This window comes from Nicotiana attenuata, unplaced genomic scaffold (genome assembly GCF_001879085.1).
Source record: "Nicotiana attenuata strain UT unplaced genomic scaffold, NIATTr2, whole genome shotgun sequence".
Lineage (NCBI taxonomy): Eukaryota > Viridiplantae > Streptophyta > Magnoliopsida > Solanales > Solanaceae > Nicotiana > Nicotiana attenuata.
This window is the reverse complement of record NW_017671082.1, coordinates 93312-121068: the sequence shown is the minus strand read 5'-3', so window position 1 is coordinate 121068 and position 27757 is coordinate 93312. Positions and strand designations below refer to the sequence as shown.

General features: G+C 35.0%; 1 protein-coding gene across 2 annotated transcripts; it reads right to left on the bottom strand.

Moving 5' to 3' along the window:
* Window positions 1-137: 137 nt before the first annotated feature.
* Window positions 138-23316, bottom strand: LOC109205785 (amino acid permease 6-like). Of its 2 annotated transcripts, XM_019368534.1 has the most exons (7): window positions 23141-23315; window positions 22822-23055; window positions 22462-22555; window positions 22138-22352; window positions 16153-16298; window positions 723-950; window positions 138-649 (listed from the first exon to the last, which is right to left on the bottom strand). In XM_019368534.1, exons 1-7 carry the CDS (start codon window positions 23247-23249, stop codon window positions 227-229), a joined length of 1449 nt encoding a protein of 482 aa, XP_019224079.1. In that variant the 5' UTR covers window positions 23250-23315; the 3' UTR covers window positions 138-226. The 2 variants fall into 2 exon arrangements, with proteins under 2 accessions (XP_019224079.1, XP_019224080.1); XM_019368535.1 differs by lacking the exon at window positions 22822-23055 and having other exon boundaries at window positions 23141-23316.
* Between the last annotated feature and the right edge of the window lie 4441 nt (window positions 23317-27757).

The window sequence follows — 27757 nt, the reverse complement described above, 5'->3', positions numbered from 1 at the left end:
GATTAATTGAAACAAGTGTACTTGTACAATTGATTTGTTTTTCAGCAATTAATCATATTAAGTAAGAAAAACGTTAGTTGTAGATAGGTTCCATTTTCTAGCGCGCTCATGAAAGTGTATACCATGTGGATTTGGTGAAATATAAAATCATACATCATGCTTAACTTAGATGGACGTATTGAAATATTAGTACATATTTAATGTTGAACCTTTGTTCTGATATTTATTACTGAGTATTGAAAGGCTTGTATGTCTTGATATCCTGGGCAAGACCCTGGATGGATCCAGCAGCTGCAACAAGTGATACGATCAAGCAAGTCCAACTTAATATTTTCAGCCATATCCATGTGAAAGAATACTTTGGTATTTTTTTCTGGGCAATGTGCATCTCTATGGGGAAGTAGACTGTTAATGGATAAAATGATGCAGCGCCGAGTAAACCTAAGAAGTCATTGAAGAATGGGAATATCATGGCAATCAGGGCTGTCACAACCACATATGTTGTTCTCCACACCAACCTGAGCAAGTTGATGTTATAAACGCCACAGCATGGAATGCTCAAGGCATGTTCATAGGTGATGAATTTGTTGTCTGGCCATCGCTGCTGGCAACCACCCTCCACAAAGCTGTATATTGGTTGAGAAAAAACCTGCAATATTCTTGGCAGAGTTAGATCAGAGTGGACTTAAGTTATGTACACTAATAGTTTATACAATTTTTACCTGGTAAGCTCCAATGAGGTGGATAGCAATGCAAACGTTAGCAAAATCAATTAGCCAGAAGGGTTCATAGAAACCAAATCCAGTAAGAAAGTTTCCAGGGGCTTTGTTTCCAAAGGCTGCATACCCCATGACACCACATAGCATGTAGAATAAGGTTGTCGTCGAAACTCCGACAAGTGAGGCTTTCTTCATTACTTTGTTCTCTGGAGGATGTGATCTCAATGTGTCCTGCATTTGCATCGTCCATTCAGATTTTTTTCTCAAACACATGCATAAATTAGGATCCCAAACTAAATTTGACCCGCCTAACTCTCCCAACGTTGGACCGGTCATTGACCTGTTAGTTTGTTGAACTCAGAGGCGGATCAGGATTTTAAGACTATGGGTGCCCCACGTTACTTGTCATAATATCAAGTGATGTATATTTTTATAGTCTTTTATGAAATATTAATAATTTCGTACATTATTCAGCGAGATAAACTATAATCCTGCTAATCTAAATCTGTGTTTGTCATTAATATTATCAATTATAATCTGACAATCATTGCATAATGTTTATCTTAAAACCGATTCAGGTTTTACTATAAAATTCAAAATAAAAAGGGAAAGTAGAATACTAATGAAAATCTAATACTGTAAAAATTGAAACTTTGCAAATTTTATAGCTAAATGAAAAATGAAAATATCAAAAAGCTCTTAGAGCATATGACGAGTTGTGTTATATGTGACTTGCTTATACAAGAAAAGAAAAGTATATTTTATCCAAAAAATTTGAATTTTATTTTCGATATTTGATTGAAATTCAAATATGTTTAAGCAATAATTTGGGATAAAATATTTAAACAAGTCTCACATCATGGACTTAGGTCTTATTGTCACATAAATAATTTAAAATAAAACCAATTTATAGTGGTTCAAGATAAGACAAATCTCAATGGAAATAATAAGTAATTTAATCTCTGATTTCTTAAGTTGTTGTTTACCATGAAGACTTGGAGAAGGAGATGAAAAACGAAAGAATGATAAGAAGGAAAAGAAATAGAACTACACCAAAAAAAGAGCTACGAAGTACAAACTAAATACGTAGTATTATATTAATGTGTATCCATGAAGTCTCGACCGGAGGCACCAATGCCAAAATTGAGTATGGGTGCCATCTGCTCTATATGGCTAAACCATTAAAAATTTGTACATAAAATCTGCTTTTACTTGGCAAGAGAATGGGTGCATGTGCCCCACATTTTCTAACATAGATACACCCTTAGTTGAACTCATCCTATTTTGACCCAGTACATTTCAGCCTATTTAAAGTTGGACTGATTTTTAACCCAAATTGATGCCTGAATAACTTTATTGAATATCTTTAAAATAATTTTTTATTGCTTGATATGTTATATATGACTGTAACAAATAAAAAAAATCTTATTTGACAATTAAACAATTCATATGAAAAATAACACACATTAACTAAAAGCTTGATAAGAGTTGGACGGGTTGGATTATAACCCAAATTTTAGCTTATGTTGACTCAGCACATACCAACCAAAGTAACTTTTGGGTAGGTCATTGACCTGCCCATTTGATGACTCGGCCCATTTTGACCCGCCCAAAATTAACTAACCCACCCTTTTGACATCCTTAAGCATAATCATTTTAGCAAAATATTATGATAAATTTTGTCCGCAGTAGTTTTGATCTGACTTGCTCATTTGGTGACTCAGCCCATTCAACTAACCCACTCATTTAACACCCTTAAGCATAATCATTTTAGCAAAATATTATGATAAATTTTTTCCGCAGTAGTTTTGATCTTCCACCCTCTACATTAAGTCTTTCTTAGTATAAAAAACCATGGTGTCAGACTCCGTAAGATCATAAAGCCGGAAAGTTGAACTGATGTGGGTCAAGGGTAGAGATCTACAGCGCATCCCCGCTGCCACTTTTTCCTTTAGATTTAAGTTGGAGTTTTAGGGTGTGTTTGGTATGACGGAAAATGTTTTCCATGGAAAATGTTTTCCTAGAAAATGTTTTCATGGAAAATGAGAGGTTTTATCATTTATTTTTTCTTGTTTGGTTGGTAAGTGGCTATTGTTTGGTTAGAGAGTAGAAAATATTTTTTTTAGAAAAATATTTTTTATGCAACTCTCCTCACCCCTCCCCCTCCCCCACTCCTTCCCCAAGTCTCTAAAAATTGACACAACCCAAAGCAACTAATGTGTTGCTTTACTTTTTTACGTAAAAACCGCGAACTTTCGAACCCGTAAACTTTATAATTTCTTAAACCCAGTAAACTTTCAAACACATAAACGTCCGAACTCATAACTTTGGAACTTGTAAAATTTCGAACCTGTAAATCGAAAGATAAAAAAAATAAAACTGAAAATATATATAAAAAAATATTTTTCCTTGGGGGTGGGGGAGGGGCAGGGGGTATGTGCAGAAAAATAAAAAAATAGAAATTTGAAATTACAAAAAAAAAAGTAAAATTTTTTTTTGCCGCGGGGGGGGGGGGGGGGGGGGGGGAGAGGGTAGGTGTGGGGGGTGGGGTGCAGAAAAACGAAAAAAACAGAAATTTAAAATTACAAAAAAAGAAAAAAAAATTGTTGTGTGTTGTGTGGGGGGGGGGGGGCAGTGAGGGTGGGGTTTTGGCGGGGGATAGCAGGGTAGGTGGTGACGGAAAAAAAACTAAAATTTTTAAAAAATCCTTTTTGGGGAGAGGAGGTGGGAGGGTGGGTGGGTGTGGGGTGGGTTGGTGAGGGAGGAATAGGACGGGGAAGATTGAGAAGGAGTTTTGGAAAATGTTTTCCCTTCACTTGATAAGGAAAATTTGGAGGAAAATGAGTTGATAAGGAAAATATTTTCCAAAATATTTAAGCAAACCAAACATAGGAAAATTGGAAAACGTTTTCCTTCATACCAAACACACCCTTAATTTATAAACTAGAAGTGTTAATATTTACATGACTGTTTAATTTATAACTTATTAGAATAAATTAGTTAGCATTTTATTATGTTATCCCTTACTGTTCATCATAGATATTTACATGTAATTGTTTTATAGGTGATTTGTTATTTTTTATCCCATCATTGCAATGAAGTTAAATTCTTTTTTTTTTTTACCCTACCTTTTCCTTTTCAGAGCCTGAGTAGTCCTTGTTCGTAAAAACTGTGATTTTAGCTACTAAATTCTGTTAAGTTTAGACAATTGTTGAGAAAAAAACCTTGAAACTATCAGGCCGTTGAATTGCATCATATCGCTAAAAATTAAAGGTGCGACAATACTAAACATTTGACGCGATCATTATCAGATTATGCAACCACAAAGGGATAGTTCCTGCTGTATACGGTAAAAACCGATCTCAAAAGTTGGGTATATTAGGAAGCGATACATATCAAGGATGACTAGTCAGCAATGACTCAATCTTGGTGACACCGGATACAAACATGTGGCCGGATAAGAGGCAATTCAAGATATGACCGTTATAGAAATGTTATAGAAAATTCCAAGAATATTGCGACCTTTATTAGCCTTTATTAGGCTGTATTACCCCTTATTATTCTTTATTACTTTTAATTACCTTTTATTATAGCTTTAATATTGATAATTAAGGGGGGCATAATTGTAATCATGCACCCCATAGCTCTAGTGTAAATAGACGCTTTTATTCTATCGTAAGAGATCAAGAAATACTTATAAAAAAGATTAATATTCTTTTTCTCATTCTTTTATGCTTTATAAAAGTGGTGTCGAGATTTTCCAATCATTCTTGATCCCGGTGAGAACATTCTAAAGCCCAGGCTTGTTCCTCTTCAATTATCCTCACTTTACTCGCTTTGCTCTTTGTTATTTTTTTTTTTATCAAATCAATATAATCCATGTGTCTATAAACCACGATAATAATTCAATTATATCATTTTACGGATAAACAGTTTCGGGCCCACCTTGGGACATAGAAAGTTGTGGTATTATTTTGATTTGTTCACCTTTTACTAACGCACTTTGAAGCTTTATTGTAAGCATAAAACAGCTATGGCACCCAATGACGTCTACAACTCGCTCAATGTTGGAACAAACAACAACGACGAGCCCGTGGAAAATCTCCATGATGGAAATCAACAGGATGCTTCAACCACTGAAACCCATCTCAATGGGAATGAGTCAACTCCTAACCGGGTAGAAAGAAATACTCGGCGGGCAAGGAGTCCTACCCCTCATGATATGGAAGATGAACCCGTTGCAGATACTGTTAATGTTCCGAGAGCGCAGCAAAGAGAGATCATGAATCATCCCTCAAGACATGAATGAATAATGAATGAGCTCCAGCAAGCGCTATCGGTTGCTTTCAATTATTCCAATCCTTTTGGAATTCCTATCAATCAAACGACACCAAGAACCGGTAACACTGTTACTAGGGGGAGTTTTGATCAAACAACAATCAAGCAGGAGTTGCCGGTAGTTGATCCGAAAATAAAAACAACGCAGACGATCCTTTCAAGACCGAGCTCATGAGGTTTATGAGGGAATTAGAATGCTAAAGAATTTCATGCTCGGATAGATCAGATTCATGGAGCACCCTCGGTTTTGAAGGGCTTGGATTTGAAGAAGCATATACAGTGGTCGTTCAAACCTAGTGCCGCTCCGGAGTTGATTCTAAAGAGATCCAAGATGCCAGATATTCCAAAATATGATGAAACATCGGATCCACTAGAACACATCACAGCCTACACCATAACTCTAAAGGGAAATGATTTGGCTTCGCATGACATCGAATCAGTTTCACTAAAGAAATTTGGCGCAACCCTAACCAAAGGGGCTTTAATGTGGTATTCACTTTTACCTGAACACTCAATTCATTCTTTTGAAATGATTGCAGATTCATTCATCAAAGCTCACGCTGGAGCAACAAAAATCAAGCTAGGAAAGTAGATATATTCAGAATTACTCAAAGAGACTTAGAGTTTCTATAAGAGTTCGTGATTCGATTCCAAAAGAAGAGGATGATGTTGCCACAGTACCAGATGAATGGGCGGGGAAGCATTTACCAAGGGTCTAATCCTCAAGCTCAGATGCCTCAAGGAAGTTGAAAGGGAGTTTGTTGGAATTTCAGGCAACAATGTGGGCAGATGTTCATAACAAGTACGAGTCAAATATTCGCGTAAAAGATGACCAAGTAATTATATCGACATCTTCTACAACCCGGAATCAAAGTCAACCGAACTTTGATCGGAGGCATTCCAGACACCATTTTGAACCATACCGATTAAGGTTACTAACTAACAGGAGTGGAGGAATGTTCCCGTAGCTAGTACAGAAAATATTTGATGAAGAATAGTAATATCTATGAACGCTTGGGATTGTTGCATCAAAGCAGCAGAAACAGTAGAAATAAGCACCAAAAGCATCTGAAGATGGCTCCAGAATAATGATAAAAAAAGGGGGCACTGAGCCCAAAGACATCATGTCCGTACAAGATATCGGATATAGCCCAAACTAGCTCCGGAACAAAGAAAAGGACTAGGGACTGCCAGATAAAGGAACGGGGACTGTCAAATCAGCCTCAGAAAAAAGGAAATAAAAGGATCAGAATCAAGAACCGGCTAGACCCAATATATATCAGCCCTGCCACAATTCTCTTGCAATGTATTTTTGCTTCTGTAAACTGTCTTATATGCAAAGTTGTAAAAACTTGTGTACGTCCAAGTAATGGAATGAAGCAAAACTTTCACCTTCTAAAACATTCTCGTATATGTCTGAATGAACAAAAGCATTCTTAAAATTTACTCACACTTAAAAGCAAATAAGGATTATAAATCATAAGAATTATGCTCGGATAAACAGGAGACATCCTCTTCATAAGCACCGTAAATATAACGACCCTCTCTTACGAAGTCATCCAATCAAATGGCTAAAGGTGGAATGCCTTGTTTCGTGATCGTAAAGTTAACTGGAAGCATCATATTCTCGAATTTTAACAAAATCAGAAGTACAAAGTTCCTAGTTATTATCATCCCCGGTCTCTAAGATTGCGAGGTTATAAAAGTTTTAGGTACGATTAAAAAATCCAAGGGTCAAAAATCAGAGAAATGTTTCGGGTACAACTAAAAATTCAAGAGTCAAAACTCAAGGAAAAGTTTCGGGTACAACTAGAAACCCAAGTGTCAAAATTCAAAGATTAAAAGGTTCGGGTGAATACTAAAAACCCGAGATCAAGCTTTATGTGGTGGTGGTACTTTTTCATCACCAATCGATCATTAACGAAAGAAAATAAGTGGCGAAGTTGTAATCTGAATCTCTAAGTTCTGCACTCTTTTTTCCTTTGCCCGATCGGATTTTTCCGGCAAAGTTTATAGTGAAGCACTGGCGAGGGTGAAGAGGATAAAATCTTACACTTCCCGATCACATCATAGTGAGTAACCGAAAAATGGGAGGGTGGGGGGGGGGGGGCTATTTGTATATGGTAAATATCGGTCTCAAGATTTAGGTAAAGTAGGAAGCGACATGTGTCAAGGATGACCAGTCAGCAGTGATTCAACCATGGTGACACCGAATACAACCCAGTGACCGAATAAGAAGCAATTCAAGATATGACCGTTATAGAAACGTTACAGAAGATACAAGATTCCTCTGGCCTTTATTAGCCTTTTATTATTCTTTATCACTTTTTTAATTATCTTTTATTATTGCATTAATATTGGTAATTAAGGGGGCATATTTGTAATCATGCACCCCATAGCTCTAGTGTAAATAGAGGCTTTCATTCTATTGTAGATATCAAGAAATACTGATAGCAATAGATTAATAGTCTTTCTCTCATTCTTTTAAGCTTTATACAAGTGTTGTCGAGATTTTTCAATTATTCTTGATCCCGGTGGGAACATTCTAAAGCACAGGCTTGTCCTTCTTCAATTATCCTTATTTTACTCGATTTGCTCTTTGTAATATTATTTTATTAGATCAATTTAATCCATGTATTTATAAACCACGATATAAATTTAACTGTACAGTTTTACGGGTAAACACCTATATAAACATGACAAGAAATAAATGGAAAGGTCTGGACATTTAGTGACCTAAGGTCGTGGTCCATTTATTACTATATAGGCATCATATGCTAGGCCTGCATGTTAAAAGATTTGTCCCGTTTTTGAATTGATATTAATACTACCCTAAAAGAACAACACTAGATCTAAAGTCATGCATTGCATTTCACGCACGATACCTATTTTTTCACATCATTTTTGTTTCTTTTTGTTTTAATACCAAAACGTGTATTTTTGGCTTTCTTTTTCACTCTTTTAACTGACGTTGTCACTTTTTTTATATATTTTATTGTACTCCCTTCGTTTTAAAAAGAGCAAACATATTAGTTTTTAGTCAGTTTTGTAAATAAAGAATCCTTTCTAAATTTAAAAATAGTTAAAAATTTTGTTTTTATCTTTAATGAGATAATTTATAGCCATACAAATAGCTATATACAAATATTTATAAATTATTTTAGATCACAAGTTTTAAAAGTCTTTTTTTTTAACTCTGTACCCGATCAAACAGGTCCAAACAAATTGAAACGGACAGAGGAACTAGTTTTTTTCTCTTCATTTGATATTGTCACTTGAATTAGATGGAAAAACATATCGCGTACTAAGGGCGCTCGAATGAGATATCATCCATGACCAAGACTAACGCAGATCGGAAGCTCCAATGCTAAACCTTAAATCGCTCGAACCAATTGCTGATTTTCAATTAGAGATAGAGGAAAAGCATATCCTAAACCCAGATTGTGCCGCAAATATCATCAAAACCCCTCTTTGCGTGAATAGAAATCTATCGGTGGGGAGTGAAGAAAAAAGAAATTAACGAAGTATTTTCTTGTGAGGGATAGTGGAAAAGATGAAAGGGGCGGTGAGATGTATATCAAGACTTGGGCTAACTAATTAGGTATAGCTTGAGTTTGTTGAAATGTATAAAGTGATTGTTTCAGAAGAGAAATAGAGGAATAAGATTAGTGGTCTGGTTTGTTGATCGTGGTGTATCTGTGCAGACGAAAAAACAATGGCAAAGTGTGTGCTAGAGATGTTATAAAAGGCAGCCCGGTGCACTAAGTTTCCATTATGCGCGAGGTTCGGGGAAGGGCCGGACCATATAGGTTTATTGTACGCAATCTTACACTGCATTTCTGTAAGACGTTGTTTCTGTGGCTCGAACCCGTGACCTCGTAGTCACATGGTAACAACATTACCAATTACGCCAAGGCTCGTCTTCAATGTGTTAGAATTGTTATTTTGTGAAATTGTTGAATGAAGGCTAAAGCGATCACATTTCAGGGGCCGAACAAATTTGCAGTGAGCGAATTCCTGTGGCGAATATATTTTGTGACAGTAGAATTAGAGCATGTTTGGCCAAGTTTTTGGGAAGTTAAAAGTACTTTTTTCCCCCAAAAAAGTACTTTACATAAAATTTGAGTTGTTTGGCCAATACAGAAAAGTACTTTTGCCAGCGGCAGAAGCAGTTTTACTGCTTTTGGTAAGGAGCAGAAAATTCTAGCTTCTTCCAAGAAGTAGAAGCAGAAGTAGAAAATTAATTTATTCAAGACAAAACTATCCTCACCGTAAACTTTAATATTTTCCAAATTATCCCTTCTAAATTAAGTTTTTTACTTTTTATTTTTGTTTTNATCATATGCTATTAGTTCGCGAATCTTTAAAACAGTTATCAAATCTGATTTGTGAAAGTGACGTACAAATAGGTAATAAATTTACAATTGCATTACATAATCTATCTATATATTATTAAAAGAAGAAGAAAATGCATCCATATTTAGTCAAGTGGCAGCCTCACAATATGTCACTTGGCATTTTAGGACAAAGTTAGTAAGGTTAGGTAATAATTAGTTTCTTTTTGAATTTAAATTTTTTCTAAAAAATAAATAAATTATACATTATGTGTTGTTAATAATTAGTTACTCTTTTTGAATTAGAATTTAAACATACTTAACTATTTCTTTTACAATTTTTTTTATATATATTTAAAATTATTTTTGCTTTACGCTCAATACAATCTTTCAAGTTTGTGTGATGACCCAAAAGGTCATCTCTTGTTTTAGAAGTCAAATCTGTGTTCCGAGGCCTTAAGAAACCTCCTTTTGTCTCACCTCGATTTGCATGCGCAGTCCGAGCGCGCTTCTAGAAAGCTTTTATGTGAAATTTAAGGAAAAATATTGAATTTGGCCTTTAAAATTGATTAAAGTTGACTTCGATCAATATTTTTGGTAAACGGACCCGGACCCATAATTTGACGGTCCCGTAGAGCCCGCAGTAAAATATGGGACTTGGACGTATGCCCGTAATCGAATTTCGAGGTCCCTAGCCCGAGAAAAGAATTTTTAAAGAAAATTATTTGCTGGAAAATATAAGGGCTTTTGGAAATGAAATGGTGTGTGATCTTGATGGTATCGGGCCCGTATTTTGGTTCCGGAGCCCGGTACAGGTTTAAAATAATAATTAAGTCGAATCTGTGAAATTTGGTAAGAATCGGAGTTAATTTGGTGTAAATCGGACCCATAGTTGAGAAAATGAAAATTTCAATGTTCTTAAGAATTTCATGAAATTTGGTGCTAAATTCGTAGTTGTTGATGTTATTTTGATGATTTGATTACACGAGCAAGTCCGTATGATGCTTTTAGACTTGCGTGCATGTTTGTTTGGAGCCCCGGGGGCTCGCGTGAGTTTTGGATAGGCCACGGGGTGATTAGAACTTAGGAAAACTCAGCTGATGCATCTGGTGTTTTGCACAGGCCTCTGATCTTGCAATTGCGAGATCAGGCTTCGCAATTGTGAAGTGAGCAGGCCTGGGAAATGCGACAATAATGTCGCAAATGCGAACCAGTCCTGGGCAGGCCATCCTTGCAAATGCGACAGTTTGGCCGAAAATGCGAAGGTCACAGTTGTCGCAAATGCGAAGGCAACAGAAATTTATAGGGTTCGCATTTGCGAACCCCTGATCGTAATTGCATAACTGTAGCCTATTAAGTGAGATTTCAGACGGAATTTTTACCATTTTTCAATTCTCTCAAACCCTAAGGTAAGTGATTTCTAACTCATCTTCTTCAATCTAATTCATCTTTTTACATGATTTCACTTCAAAATCTAGGGGTTCTCATGGGAAATTGGGTGTTTTGGGTAGAAATTAGAATTTTTAAATTTTGGGGATTTGGACCTCATTTGAGGTCGGATTTCAAATCCAATTGCATATTTTGAGTTCGTGGGTGAATGGGTAATCGGGTTTTAGGTAATCAACTGCTTATAACTGTTTCCATGCCTTAATTGCTACTTGCTCATAAATGCTTCCATGCTTAACTGCTTCATATTAACTGTTGGCCTCTTTATTGAAGTATCTAATTGTTTCATGGTTTTGCCTTATTACACTGTTGGCTTATATTGGCTTGTTGGTGCCTTATGGTACACCTTGGTTGGTCTCGCTGGGTAGTTTACACCGGTGAAGTTGCATAATCGTAGTGATATTCCGTTGTTTGAATTGAGGTATCAGTACATTGGAGGATTTGACTTAATATGTGAAATACTTGTCTTTATTTTTGTGATTGGTGTTGATTTATATATTGAGATCGGGTTGCACGCCGCAACAGAATTGTCTGGTGGGATCGGGTTGCACGTGCGTAACAAGGAGTAATAAGGGTGGACAGGTGGGATCAGGTTGCGCGCCGCAACATGAGGAATAAGGGTGATATGTGTTGAGGAGTAATAAGGGTGGACAGGTGAGATCGGGTTGCACGCCGCAACAAGGAGGAATAAGGGTGAATATTGATATGTTGTTATTTATATGATGGGATCGGGATGCGCGCCGCATCAGTTGTTGTTGTTATGTGTTCATATCTGTTGAGATCCGTTATTGTGATGTTGAAACACCCTTAAGGATTGGTTATAGCTGAAAAGTAGTAGAACAGTCGGGTTCCGGATTTATTTAATGCCAGTTATTGCTTTATTACATTATGTATTTTCTTTCTTTTTAGGATAAACTGTTGCAGGTTGTATATGTTGTATGCCCCGCCGTAGCCTTGTCACTACTTCGTCGAGGTTAGGCTCGGCACTTACTAGTACATGGGGTCGGTTGTACTGATACTGCACTCTGCACTTTCTGTGCAGATTTTGGAGCTAGTGGCTGATCGTGAGGTTGGTTGCTATCACTGCGTACCGGAGATCTAAGGTAGTCCTGCAGGCGTCCGCAGGCCCTAGCGTCCCCTTCTATCCCATTTCATTTTCTGTTTTATCTACTTTCAAGACAGATGTAAACTTTTCGTTCAGACCTTTATTTGTAGTAATCTTAGACGGTTCGTGAGTTGTGATACCAGTTCTGGGTGGATGTTATTTTGGTTTTCGTTATTGTGTAAAGTTAAGCTTTTAATTATTTTCTTCCGCATTTGTTTCACTGGTTTATTTTGTTAAGTATTAAATATTTGAAAGATAAAGGAAAAAGGTATGATATTTTGAAACGTTGGCTTGCCTAGCGAGTACAATGTTAGGCGCCATCACGGTCCCGACGGTGAGAAATTCGGATCGTGACAGTTTGACACTCAAAATCATCTAGTTACAACTACCATGACACCATGGCTATACATAATTATCGACAATATTATTTTACCGATAAAGAAAGAATTCAACTATTATGCTAATGAAGACATTACTGTAGAGATTGATGAAGGAGATCGGCCTTCTGATATTCCTTTAGAAATGCGAGGCAAGTCTACTACTAATATTGAAGCGTTGTGTGATAGAAGTAGAGATGAAATTGTTGAGAAGTATTATCATGTGTGAGTGACTTTACTTATTATTTCATGATGGATTATCAATATAGTAATTTGTGGATAGAGTTCTAATTTATACTGATGATGTTATTTTAATGATTCAAATCATCATATAAAAATAAGTAATTATACTAGATAATATCATATACTTTAGTATAACTATATATGTAAAATTGACTTAAATCTTTAATATGTTTTTTTTACTTTATGTTTATATTTTAATAAAATAAAAATAAAAGTCTCGTACGATAAATATTTAAGTTCATTTTTATGTTTAAAAGAATTATACGACCTTGGTTCTATCCTTTTTGGTAATTTGACACTCAAAAACACTTTTTGAAATGATTGGCCAAACACAAATTATTTACCAAATGTTCCAAAAAGTACTTCTTAAATGAATTGGCCAAACACAAATAGTTTTTTTCAAAAGTACTTTTAAAAAAAGTACTTCTGAAAAAAAGTACTTTTTAAAATAAGCAGATTTTGGCAGCTTGGCCAAACGGACTCTTAATGAGTTAGAGAAGAAGAAAAATGAGGAAGATTAAAAAAAGAGAAAAGAAAATAAAAAAAGAAAAAGAAAAAAAAATACACTGATTGGACTTTAAGTTCTCCTCTTCATGCGCCTTCATGGATGTGTAACCACTTACCATGCCACATAGGCACAAAAAGTGACAGCATTAATATTAGTTCAAACTAATTTAGGGGATAATAGAATCTCCGCAAAATTGAAGCATGCACTTGAGAAAACTGAGATAAGTTGGAGAGGGTACTTATGTATTATCACTAAAATAACCTATGAAGAAAAATAACGGAACCTAAAACGATATGCATGGAGTGATGGAGGCCACCTTTAGATGGACATTGTTTTTTGTTAAATGAGTATCCATTTGATTTTACATTGTATAAAGGAGATACATATATCTATAATTAAAGGTCCTAAACGGGCTGGGCTGGCCCGTTTAGGACAGGCCCTTACCGATTTTAGATCGGACTTGACCGACCGGATAGTGAGAGGGCCTGGTAGGGCTGGGTTGGGACGGGAACTGGCCTGTGCCGGGTATATTTTTGTACCGGTTAACCGGACCGATACAACAATTATGGTCAGTCATTTGGAACTGATTAACCGGACCGGCCCAGACAGGTTCAACGACTATTTTCATTTTTTTAATAAAGTTGACCGTTTGACAACGGCCAGCTGCCATTTTGACCGTTGCCCAGCGGCTAATTTGCAAGAATAGTCCTTTTTTAGGGAATTTTTTTTTCAAAAATATTACTTTTATTATTTACTAGTTTAGCCCTTTGAGAAATTATATATAGACCCCCCTTCTTCTTCACTCATCTCTCAATTCTCAAACCCAAATTCTCAATTCAAGTTAAATCATGCCCCGTGCTTCTAGAGTGCCCTCATATGTTTGGGAACACTTTGAGATGGTAGAAGAAAATGAAGATGTTCACAAAGTAAAGTGCAAGAACTATGGTCGAGTCTTAAATTTTCGTCAAAAGTGGGAGGGCACAGGCTGTTTAAGGAGGCATATGAAGAGTTGTCTTGAGTGTCTTCCAGAAATTCGTATTTAAATTAATTTGCGATAATTTGTGTTATTTTAAAATTATTAGACTTATTTAAGCTTAATATTTTAGTTTGTTAGATTAATTTGGAGTATTATTATGCAATGAAAATTTGAAATGAGACTATGAAAGCCTTTGAAGTTTGATCCTTATATTTTTTTCATGTTCACTGTTATCTTAAATCCGTAATGAATTTTTCAAATATAAGGCTTTTAAAGCTTTTGAAATTTATTCTAACATTTTTTTACACGTTAGTTTTTAGTGTTTTACATTTTTACTTTTTCTTAATATAAATTATGATTGTTATACAAAATAAAAAAAAATTAAATAAGCCCGGCCCGACCCATTAGGCCCGGAACTGTTCCGGTTAAATTTTGCACCGGGGAAGCCCGGAACAGGTAAGCCGGGTAAAAAATAGGGGGAAGTGCACGGTTAGCCACTAATAACACATGTATTTACTTTTAAGCCACTGTTTAAAATGTCTTTAGTCTTTAGCCACTGCTTTAATAAATTTTAACTGCCCGGATGAAAATACCTTTCTGCTCATGTCCTTAACTTTTGAACTTAACTTCAGGACTTCAGGACTACATGTCCTTAACTTTTGAACTTGTAACTCTAAGTTCATGACTTCAGGACTACATGTCCTTAACTTTTGAACTTGAAAATCTAAGTTCAGGACTACATGTCCTTAACTTTTGAACTTAACTTCAGGATTTCGGGACTACATGTCCTTAACTTTTGAACTTGTAAGTGTAAGTTCAGAACCAAGTGTCCTTAACTTTTGAGCTTGTTAGTCTAAGTTCAGGACCTATTGTCCTTAACTTTTGAGCTTCTTAGCCTAAGTTCAGGACCTGTCATCCTTAACTTTTGAGATTGTTAGTCTAAGCTAAGGACTTTAGGACCTATTATCCTTAACTTTTGAACTTGTAACTGTAAGTTCAGGACATATTGTCCTTAACTTTTGAGCTTGTTAGTCTAAGTTCAGGACTTCAGGACCTATTGTCCTTAACTTTTGAGCTTGTTGGTCTAAGTTCAGGACCTATTGTCCTTAACTTTTGGGCTTCTTAGCCTAAGTTCAGGACCTATTGTTCTTGACTTTTGAACTTGTAACTGTAAGTTCAGGACCTATTGTCCTTAACTTTTGGGCTTCTTAGCCTAAGTTCAGGACCTATTGTCCTTAACTTTTGAACTTGTAACTGTAAGTTCAGGACCTATTGTCCTTAACTTTTGAGCTTGTTAGTCTAAGTTCTGGACCAAGTGTCCTTAACTTTTGAAATCTTTAGTTTCCATGCCAATAATTCCAAGATTTTTGGTTAACACGTAGAGACTTAGATATCTGTAATCAGAGTCAAAAAAGTGAAAACTCAAATTGGTGAATTCTCGTTCAAATGATCAAACACATTCTGTTGTGACCTTGCACATTTGCCTTTTTCTTTATATGTCAATAAAAATGACATTCTGATAGAAAGCAAAGCATAATGAAATGAAAAAAAAAAGGTAAAAATGTCTCGTGGAAAGAAAACGAAATTGAAACTAGGATATCTCCTGGAAAGAAAATGAAAAACGAGTAGGTATCGAACTTGAGAGAGAAGCGAGGGTTTGGGAAGAAAAGCAATGGAAGAAAGGATAAAAATGTCTTTTCATATTAATTTTAATAGAGTAGTGGCTATTTTTGCTCAACATTAGAATTGCTGGATAAAAAAAATACCACCTTAAATAATGACTACCCCACGCCATTTCTACTAAAAAATAACCGAAAACCGGCCCGGTAACGAAACCGGCCGGTTCCCTTTTCCTCTACCTCGACCGGCTCGGCCCGGCCCCTTGACACCTATAATCTATATATACATGAATATATTTAATCAAAATACGGCGTTCTAACATTAACTAAGGCACATATTTCAGTTACGCAGTTATGATTTTTAACTCAAGCACAGATTTAGCAAAAAAGCACGAGTATGCATATTGTAGTACATGATATATCTGCATGCAGACAAAGATGTTATAAGAATCATAAAGATGATGAAGAAATTAATTTCACTTCTTGCCTGTATTTCAATGAGGACAGTGGAATAAGCATAAGCAAAGGCAATATCCCCAATGGCTTGGAAGCATCTCCAGACTTTCTCTGTTCCGGACACGTCCATCCCAACTGTCACCCCAGTTAGGCTTGTCTTTACATGGTGCCCTACACCTATAATTTTTTTAATATAAATTANTGGGTGGCTTGACTATAAGGCAGCAAGCGCTTGCCCCAACTTTAAAGGTGTATTGTATATGTATAATTAAAAAAAATGTGTGTACATTTAAATATAAAAGAATTTTTGGAATAAAAGTATAATAATTTTAATGTGAGTATTATTGTAATAATTAGAGAATAGAATAATTGTTAATAAATTGTTTCCTTACATGGGTAGGGTATCTATTTTTTCCCCTCGTTTATACCCTAATAACTAATACGACCCACAATGTTATTTATATATTTACCTTTTTCATTCTCTCTTTTACTATCTTATTCTCTATACTAGTCTTAGGGTACGCACTTTGCGCGTGTTCCCTATATAAGTGAATATACGATCTTAAAAAATTTAGTAATTATTTTTAAATAATGTGTTTGAACTATTGAACAAAAATTAAAAGAAAATATAATTTTTCTAAAATTGATAAATGTTTATCCAATTTAGCTAGTTCAATAAATAAAGAATGCTGCCATGTAAAAATTCTTATATACTTTATTGTAATTTTTGATGACTTATGTAGGAATATATGATAAAAAGTATTATTTTTTGTTCCCTAATACCGAAAATAAGTAACAATTAATACTATGATATAACTAATTTTGTTCTATTTTTTAATTTCTTTCACTGCTAGTGCTCTTCTTGTGAAAATAAATTTACGTTTAGGAATTTTATCAACTTAAAAAATAATTTTACTTACATGAAGATTTTGAAAAAAATTGAATTAGATTCAATAATTAAAAAATATCTAATTAAGTACATACCTCTTACTTTTAATAGTTACAATCTATAGAAGTTTTCCCTAACTAGTATCTATGAACGTGCGTTGCACGTTAATAATGGCACGTGATGATTTAAACGTTTATTTATATGAAGGAACAATAAAATTTAATTAATGAAAGAAATTTTATGTATAATAATACAACAACCATCTAAATGACGAAAAATATTATTACATTAGCATAATACGTAAATTCAAAATAAAAGGGCATCATCAGAACTTACACAAATGATCAATTTAGTCATGTTAGTTAGATAATTATGTATTATAGTTTAAACGTATTTAATATGATGGATTTTTTTCCACCAAACAGTTCATTGATATCCAATATATTTGTAGAACTCCGAGCAAACATGCGTTGCACGATATTCCCGGTCAATCGTGCAAAAATTTAAGGTTAGTTACTGTCATTTTTATTATATTATATTTATTTTATGAGGTACAAAAGATTAGAATCATATCCTCTTAATAATTTTTAATTTAAAAATGATGTTCTAAGTATACATTTCCTCTTTTGTTACCCAAATGGAAAATCTTGTTAAAGACAAATAATTCAATATTAGGGATTGAGCGGTGAGCATATGTTGTAAAAGTATTAAAAATATTAGTCATTTTTAGCGTAGGAAGTCAAATTCTTGTGCAAACACGTTTGGTTGCACGTTATTCAATCAAATTTCTACAACAATTATAGAAAATTAGAAGTTTCATTTATCAAAGGGTAACACTTTATAATATTTCTATCCACAATAAAAATAGAATATGATAAAAATTATGCTCCTCCTAGAACACATTTGCAACTTTTTCTTTTACTATTCTATTATAACGATAGCATTAGTTGCTAACTTTTTTTTATTTCTAAATGTCTAAAGTAATAATATTATTAGAAATTAATTTAATTATTATAGTGTTCACAAAGAATAAGCTATGATATTTAAAAAATATATTCCTCCCATTTTCATAAATTTTTTTCTCACTTAATGGTAGTCTTTTTCATATGCATTAGGAAGAATTTCAACTATTTTTATATTCTTTCAACATAAATTATATATTTACCTGCAAAAGATAATCAATCAACTTTATGAGTTATTTTTGTTCTTTCTTATCCTCTTCTCTTATTTTGTAAGTATATCCATAGTGATTCACTTTCTTTGTTATGGACAATTATGCTATATAAGTTGTTTATATTGTTTAATTTTTACTTAAATGGTATGATGGAAAAAGAAGAAAAAGGTTAACATTCTAATTTAATTAAAACAAATAATATAAAATCCAGAAAAATTAAAGAATTTGACCTTAATCGAAACTGAAACATGAAGAGACATGTCATATCGACGGGTATTATAAATAGATATTACACAAAAGTATAGTAAATAAATAAACACAAGAGAAAAAATTTAGATTCTATTTTAGTGAGCATGACTCATTCGTTTTCTCTAAACTCTAGATCGCACGTTTAACACTTTTAATTTCTTCCCACCTCATAGAGTAACTATGTTTACTTGTAAAATAGAAAATAAAAGTATGTCATATCTACAAATTATAACTAAAAGGTTAAACTCACCTTAAAATCTGCAAGATAAAATAAAAGAGTGCAATGTTGCAGATGAAAACTCAATATTTTAGCACCACAAGAATTTGCTTTCCGCAACATAAGTTTTAGCAATATTATCAATTGTATAATTTTCCTAACTCGTAAGCACAAAATTGTATGGTAGTTGCTTTCATTTGATCTTGCACCTAATCTTTATGAGTCTGTTCATAGTTTTTATGATATACAAGTAATTTTTGTTTACTGAATATAAAGGACAGAGAATTCAAAGATCTATCTCTAAACCTTTCATTTAGTTTTTTTAACTAAATAATCATGTCTCTAAACAAAATAAAGAATACCTACATATTTTTGCGTTTCTTGGTAGAACAAATTTGTTCCTTCTTAAATTAGATAATACTTCTTGAAAACTATTTTCTTTTGTATTTAAAGATTTTTGTATTGAAAATTTTTATTCCTTCTTAATGATAACTTGTCTTGTTTATTTAATTTATATTTTATTATTTGACGAAAAATTGCTTCCTTATTGAAGAGTTCTTTTTCCTCCTCTTTTTTTTTTTTTGGGTTAAATATTACATTGATTTACTACAGTAGTAAACATAACAATGACTTATGATGATAGGCTATAATTGCATATTTTAGTCGCTTATTACACTCGAATTTACTGCACTTNTCCTAAAACTAATAGGATTACAAGATTAATGTCAAGAATTCCGATTATGTCCTTTTATTGTGAGTTATTATGTTTAATATTATAAGGTTATTTTTGTAAACCGACATTATATTCATGCTTTTATAATAATATAGATATAGATAAGAATAAGTTCCCTATTAGGAGAATGAATGTCTAAACATTTTTTATATGGAAATTGTTGTGAGAAACTATAAGAAACGAAAAAATCTTACCTAATACGCAGTTCAACATAAAAGGATAGTAGTTCAAATATAATTAAGATATTAATTTTAATTCAAAATAAGTAAAAATTTAATAAGAGAATTTTAGGTGATTTTAAAGTTCAAAATATTAGGAATAAAAACTAAATTGCCATTTTGTCTATTGTAAAAACTATTTAAAAGGGTAAAAAGATGAACAATATTTCGCTAAGGGTTTTCGTGATTTTAATATAGTATAGATATAGATATAGATTTATTCATGCACAAGAATTTCATATATTAATTACCCTTATAAACGGAGGATATATGATACTCTCATTATGCTAATTGCGTTGAGTAGACAACGATACTAATGAAGAAAACATATGAAGCATGGAGACTGTATTTCATTAAGCTATTATATTCCTATTTTATTTTACAGTCCTTGTGTTATTTTTTTAAATAAGGAAGGTTCATAATTACAAAAAATTTAGTTGATTTCAAATTCCTAAATATTAGGAAAAATAATTAATGTCTATTACTAAATATTATGAAAATAATAAAATGACTATTTTGCCTAGTGTGAAACTTATTTTTAAAGGGTAAAAAAGACGAACGACATTTCATTAAGGGCATTCGTGCTTTTAATATAGTATAGATATAGATTGAAATATCTCTCAATCAACAACTTACTGCGGCTTCAAGTTGTCTTCTTCAAAATATCAAGCATAACAACAAGCAATCATTATATTGAAGCAATTGCAAATACTTTTCGATATCATTATATCAACTTGTCTTGCTCTATAATTTCTTACCCTTTGATTTCTGCTACTATCTATTGTTTCTTGTACTTCAATTATCTTATTTATCTGTGATAGCTACTGCTACTTTTTAGATTGCTTTATCATTACTTATTCGCGTTCGTTACTTTTATTTTCATACTGCATTGAATTGATTGTCCTTATCTGACTTTTTTTTTTTGCCATGCTTTCTCTTGAGCCGGGGGTCTTTTGGAGACGATTTCTATACCTCCCAAGGTAGAGATAAGATCAGCGTACACTTTACCTCCCATACCCCACTATGTGAGTTTTCACTAGTATGTTGTTGTGTATGTTGTTGTTATATATCAACTTATCAAATTCTTGAGCCGGTTTTATTATTCTACTTTTATTTTATACTTTTCATTAAAAATTTGTTGCGAATATTCTTACTTAAGCTTTTTTAAAATTTGACTTTAGGCCCTAATCTTGTTGAAACGACCCTGATTATTGCACACATTATTATCTTCACGAACCACGAAAATACAAAAATCTTGGCAACACCAAAGAGAAATCTCTATCCGGTTTCAGATATATATTGTTTTACATACTGAATTTGTTTAAATATATTTATCGTTTATAAAAAATAAGAATTTTTTATTACCTTTTCCCAAATCCAATTAGTGGCGTTAAACTGAAGTTTAAAAATGTCCGTCGTTTTAGAAGCAAGAAATTCTTACTACTCCCTATTTTAATATATGTGAAAATTTGTTTCCTTTTTAGTCTCATTTCAAAAAGAATGATTCTTTATAAATTTAAAAATAATCTTACTTAAACTTCTTATTTTACCAAAAAAAAAAGTTATAATCGTACAAATGTATTGACAATGTTTAATAAAGTATCTACTCTTATACCAATACAGATTTTGTGGCATGTTTAAAATTTAAATTAAACCATAAGAACCAAAAAAAATTCTCTTTTCTTAAACTTTGCGATTAGTCGAATAAGTTCCTAACAAATAGAGAGTACTTTCTTCCAAATAAAATTTACCTTTAGGAGTTGTTTGGTTGGGGAGATACGAGATAATAATTCATGAATAAAATGTAGAATTATTTTACTCCGTGTTTGATTATGATACTAATTAGTCTCAAAAATCATTTTGTATTAAAATAATGGGATTAGCTATTTCATATAGATGGTGAGATAGCTAATCCCTTAAAATATTCCAATCTTTCCCATCTCAGTAACCTTTTAGTTGTTTCAATTAGTAAAATAATAATTGTGTGGAATACTTTAAGACAGAGAAATGAAATTTGGAGAGGTACTTCTACAATTAGCGTTATCAGATTCTCTGTTACAAAAAACATGCAAAATTCTTGCTCCCTCCGTTTCATATTAGATGATGTACTTTTCTTTGTAGTCTGTTCCAAAACAAATGACACATTTCTAAATTTGAAAATAATTCAACTTTAAACACTCTTCATTTTACCCATTTACCCTTAACGAGAAGCTTTTATAGACACACAAATGGCATGGCCCCATCAAACTACCTCATCTAATATGAAACGGAGGGAGTACTACTTAATAGACAAGTACTCCCTCCGTTTCAATTTAGATGATACGTTTTCTTTATTAGTCCGTTAAAATAAAGACATATTTTTATAATTAAAAATAATTAAACTTTAAACTTTTCATGTTACTCATTTAACCCTTAATAATGGGCTTTTATAACCACACAAATATCATGATCGCACAAAGCATTTACCTCTTAAACTTCCAAGACCACAAATTTCAAAATTCTTTCAACATAAAGTTGCATGTGTGGGAGTAGGTACCTGCAACTGTGGCTACAGAGAGTCCAAGACCAATAGTAGAGTAGGCAAAAGACATAAGAGCAGCAAGAATGGATAGCCATGAGAGCTTGTGGAAGTTTGGTATTTGGCTAAGAACGATTTGGATGGCCGCAAAAATTATCATAAATGGGTAGTTGGACACCGAGCAGCTGGCGTGGTGACCATGTTTGTGGAAACAATTTGACCTCTTCACCGCCCTGAAATTTTAAACAATACTATAATTAAGTCACTGTAAGTACTCAGAAGATCAGATTAGTCAAAGTTCCGACAAAAAGGTTGAAATATTTTCTACAGAAAGAGACTTACACCATACTGATAGATGCAGTTATAGTGTATCCAATGGTAATTCCTATGAGGTTGCTGTACTGAGCCAGTCCACATAGTTGCACCTTTACACCTCCTGTTAAGAAAAGGCCAAATAACTAATCAACACCTTTTTTCCTTTTCATTCGGAAAACTGGAGTATTTGAATGCTTTAAGGGAAGAAGCCCTACTGGAAATATAAGGTTCTCCTTTCTACCATTATCCGTGATAACACTTTTTTGTAAGCATAACATGATGATATTTTCTACTTTTCGAACATGGTGTCTAATAAAACTAAAACACATTATTAGATGATATGAATGGAATAAAAGACAAATTAATAGTATGAAACAAAGTTATTACCCAAGTGAGAGCTGACAACGTTCATATAAGTGTAGTTTCTGTTGGTGGAGTGAGGGGCAGGAGAGCGATAACAGTCAGCTAAGAGGGTGGAAGTGAAGTAAGTGATAAAAGAAAAGGCAAGGAGAACAGCAGGACCAGCCACCCAACCTAACTGCGCTATTGCCCATGCTAATGACAGCACCCCCGACCCTATCACTGCCGTTATAATATGAGCACTTGCTGTCACCAGTGTTCCTTCCCATTAAAACACCATTAAAATTAGTATGAGTATGTATTTTCTTACCCTCTAAAGAGAAAAAGATGAAAATATATATGGTACCAGTTCTTTTCTCACGTCCATCATCATCAAAGTTTTTCTGCAAGTCTCCACTTTCTACTCCTTCCGACTGTTCTAAGTACATGGTGCTCTTCTGAAACTCTGCTACCATCTCTTGTTTTCTAAATGTGTATATTGCTGTTTCGGGTGGAGAATATTTATATCACAAGGAAAAAGAGGAGGGACAATTCCCCTACGAAGAAAAAGGGTATAAAGTGACTTTGCAGTTAAAATAAAAATGAAAAAACTGGAGGTTGTTGTTCAAGTCAAAGGCCAAAAGTATTTGGAACCAAAAGTGGTGGACAGAAATATACTTCCTCAACTACTTAACAATATGGGTAATAAAACTCTTTTGGGTGTAATGATGTTGGTTTTAGGTCAAGAATGATGGTGTTGAATTTGCACCCTTGAATGTGCTTATTATTATATACTATGGCGTTGTAGTGGATGAACTTCTGCCCCCCGCCCTCCCTTTTCCTTCAAAACCCAGTGTCCCCACAAATTGCAAATTCATTCAGTATTAGCCGCTGAAAATGAAACATCTGTACTAACCATAATTCATTGAAAACCTTGAACAGCATTTTTGCCAAAAGTGGCTGAGAGGGAGAATTCCTTAGCTGACCCCTACAGTCTCTATCCTCATGCTTTGTTATGTTGTTTGATGAAGAGGTCGGTTTCTGAAACGACCGAATAGGTCGTTTTGAGTATTAGACCTTATTTCTGTGTTCTGAGATTTCTATTAGTTTCATTTGATATTTCTCGATTTGTGTGCATAGTCCGTGTCGTTTTTCAAAAAATTTTTACGTAAAAATTTGAAGAAAATGTAATTTTTGGCTTTAAAAACAACTTGAGTTAATCACGGTTAACATTCTTGGTAAACGACCTCGGATCAGTGGCGATTCTGGTAGCTTCGTATGGTGCTTTTAGACTTGTACGCACGTTTGGTTGGGATCCGGGTTGACCCGAGCTAGTTTCATCGCATTTTGTGAAAGATTGTGAAAAATGAGTTTTCAAGTTGAAATCTTGAGTTTTGATGATCGATTCTTGTTATTTGATGTTGTTTTGATGATTTGAGGTGGGGAGCACGTTTATATGATGTTATTATACTTGTGTCCATTTTAGACTTGTGGAAATACTGGTTTTTCATCTGGTGTCCAGTGCTCCGTGATCGCAAAGCCACTCTCGCGATCGCGAAGGGGAAAATTGGGGCTGGGGCTGGTTATTCTATGCGAACACAAGGCCTAGCTCGCGAACGCGAAGGCTTGTAGAGACTGACCTTCACGAACGCAGCCGGCCACTTACGAACTCATAGTGTTGGGTATAGTCTAGGGGAGGGCTGATGGCTCTTCATCGCAAACGCGAACCATGGGTTGCGAACACGGAGGCTTGGCTGGTAAGAAGCCTTTGCGAACACGATGAAAGCTTCCCGAACGCGAAGGCCAAAAGACCTGTGTTCTTTGCGAATGAGAAGAACACCTGACGCCTAGTTGTTTTAAAAGCTGAAAGTCGTGATTATTACATTCAACACCATTTTTGAAAGCTAGAGCTTAGACAAGAGAGGGTTTTGAGGAGATTTTCATCCCAACTTCGTTGGTTAGTGAATTTTAACTAGTTCTGATGTATTTCCATAATCACTCATTGATTTTTAACCTTAATGTATGAATTTCATGGTAGAAATTAGGGATTTTCGGTAGAAGTTAGGGATTTTACCAAATTGAGATTTAGGCCTCAAATTGAGGTCAGATTTAGAACAAATCACATAACCGAGTTCGAGGGTGAATGGTAATCGCGTTCTAGTCCGAATCTTGAGTTTTGACCAAGCAGGCCGGGGGTTGACTTTTCTCAATTTCATTAAAGGTTGATTCTTTTTCACTCGTGTGTAGTTTCTAAAACTTATTTTGAATTATTTGAACTATATTTAGCTAGATTTGATTGATTTGGAGGCTAATTCTATAGGAATGGCCGTGGTTGAGTGTTGCTTTGATTGCGGAAAGAGGTAAGTGTCGTGGTGAACCTTGACTTGATTGGATTATGTGTTATTTTATTTATGTGTGGGGACGACGTATATTCAAGGTGACGAGTGTATATACGCAGTCACGGGCTGGCAACAATGGCTCTTACGCCTTGGGTCGATGAGACCTTTTATGTGGGCTGGCGACAATGGCTCTTACGCCTTGGGTCGATGCGACCTTTTATGTAGGCTTTATTTTTCTCTCGTTAAGGATTTTTTTTGAAAGTGTTCGCCTGACTCATCGACGGTTTAATAAAAAACCTCGATTGCGAGTCGTTATATGGCGATGATCGAGCACCTCGGGAGGTTTAGCTCGGAGGCTGGGTATCTCGAAGCCGGTGTTTGGGAGCTGACATAGTCGAAGCTCTTTTGCCTATGTCGAGGGTTGCCTGTTTAACCGGTTCTTTCCGAAGTAATTGAAGGAATGTGATTTTGTAGCGACGGTCGGGCGTCCCCGAGTCGCATTAGTTTGGCTGGTACAGCCTTTCGACCGTAGTCGTTTGTGTTCGGCTGGAGCCTTTTAAGTCCCGAGTGAAGTAGTTTCGGCGTCTATATCGAGGGTATGCCTTTTAGGGGTCTTACAAGTTCAATATATAGCCTTAACTTTGATATCGGGTTTATGCCTTTAGTAAGGTCTTACAAGTTTTACATGCCTTTGAGGTCTTATAGTTTGGATTCTTGGTACAAGTATAGTTCATGCCTTGCTTGAGGTCATACAGATATTGTCACTTGGTACAAGTGTGGTTCATGCCTTGCTTGAGGTCTTACAGATGTCGTCGTTGCCTTATATAGGTCTTACGAGACCGAGTCTGCCCGCTCGGGGTCTTATGGCCTCGAGTTTTTGATAGGTGGCGATTGGCGACAGTCCCCGAGTTATCGAGGATTTTTTGGCTCGGGAGCCATTGCGATGGAGATGGCGATTTGACGGCAGTCCCCAAGTTATCGAGGAAATCTTGGCTCGGGAGCCGTTACTTGCAAGCTTGGTGCTGCCTCGTTTGAGGGCTTACAATTCTGGAGTCTCCGACCCGGAGGTCATGTGGCTTTGAGTTTTCGACGCCAGTCCCCGAGTATTCGGGGCGTTTTTGGCTTTGGAGCCATTTCATGATTTTGATGTTGCCTCGTTGAGGGATTATGAGTTTGGAGCTCCGACCCGGAGGTCATTTAGGTAGTCCCCGAGAGTTCGAGACGTTTTTGACAGAGGAGCCGTTTTTTGCAAAATACCGAGCTTCTTTGAAACGCAAAATGCCTTTTGAAATTATTCTTCGATTGCTTGAGCATACATCTCTTTGCTGTTGAGGGCTCGGTTATTCTATGCGGGCACGGTTCATTCGACCGTTTGGCCCGGTGCGTTGTTTTTCCTATCGAGACCCTATTCTGCATATTTTAGCTTCTTCGAGAAGGTGATCTTCCGGGGGGATGCCCTCCAGTATTCGAGGTCGATTGCAAGAGAAGCCTTGAATACTCGTCGAGTTTTCCATAGGTAGAATATAGGTGTTGCCTCGTTAAAAACCTTGCCGGTAAAACCCTTTTTGAGATAAAAACTCGATCGAAGGAAAAGAGTGCAACACATGCTTTTGAAACCTAAGGCATTCGAGTTGGAGAGTGCTTTGGCCGTTTTGATCGGATACCTGCACTCAGGTTAGTGTAGAATGTAATTGAAAGAGAAAGCAGTCGGTCATACCTTAGTGTAGAATGTGCTGGCGATGTTTCGATCGTTTGTCATGAGGACGCGGTACGGTCCTTTGCTTTGTTTGGTTCGGACTTAGCCGAGGGCGTAGCTTGCTATTGCCATTTTACTGTTTGATAATCCTTTGGCTCCTTTGAGGGTGGAGGCACTGGTGTCGGCGTTACATCGTGTACTACGAACATTTCCCTTGCTGCATGCTCTTCCCCGTAGACGGTTTTAATCCCCTCTTTTGTCGGGAATTTCATCATTTGATGGAGGATGGACGGTACCGCTCTCATGTAGTGTATCCATGGCCTTCCGAGCAAGGCGTTATACCTCATGTCTCCTTCGATGACATGGAATTTGGCATTTTGGGTTGTGCCGGTCACGTTGACTGGGAGAAATGTTTTAAAAGGCGGGGGCGTGAGGCGAGGCGAGGCGAGGCGTTTTACCTCTAACGAGGCGAGGCGTAAACCCTGAGACATGGGGCGTAAGTCCCACGGATCTTTAAATTTTACTAATTTAAAGAATTTTAAGATAGTATAAATTAAAAAATAATTATAGAAATCACATTAAAATCACAAAATTATAACAAATAATCTATTTAAAACATTTATAAATTGTAATTCAGCTATGAATAATACGAAAAGTATGACATATATCATAATATGCAAATTAGCTGCAACGTTGTTACAACTCAAACATCAAAAGTAATGTATTCGATACGAAATCTTATATGTATCTCTTAAGGAGTAGTGAATCTTGAAAGAATTTCGATATTATAATTTGATATTTTTCTTAAAATACTCCTTTTATTTAATATGCTTTCTATTTGAAAGTGAATTTATATAAAAACATAATTCGTAATTTATATATTAATTCTCTAGCATCATTATTTAAGTTACAACAAGTTAATAAAGTGACACATAATTCACCATACAAT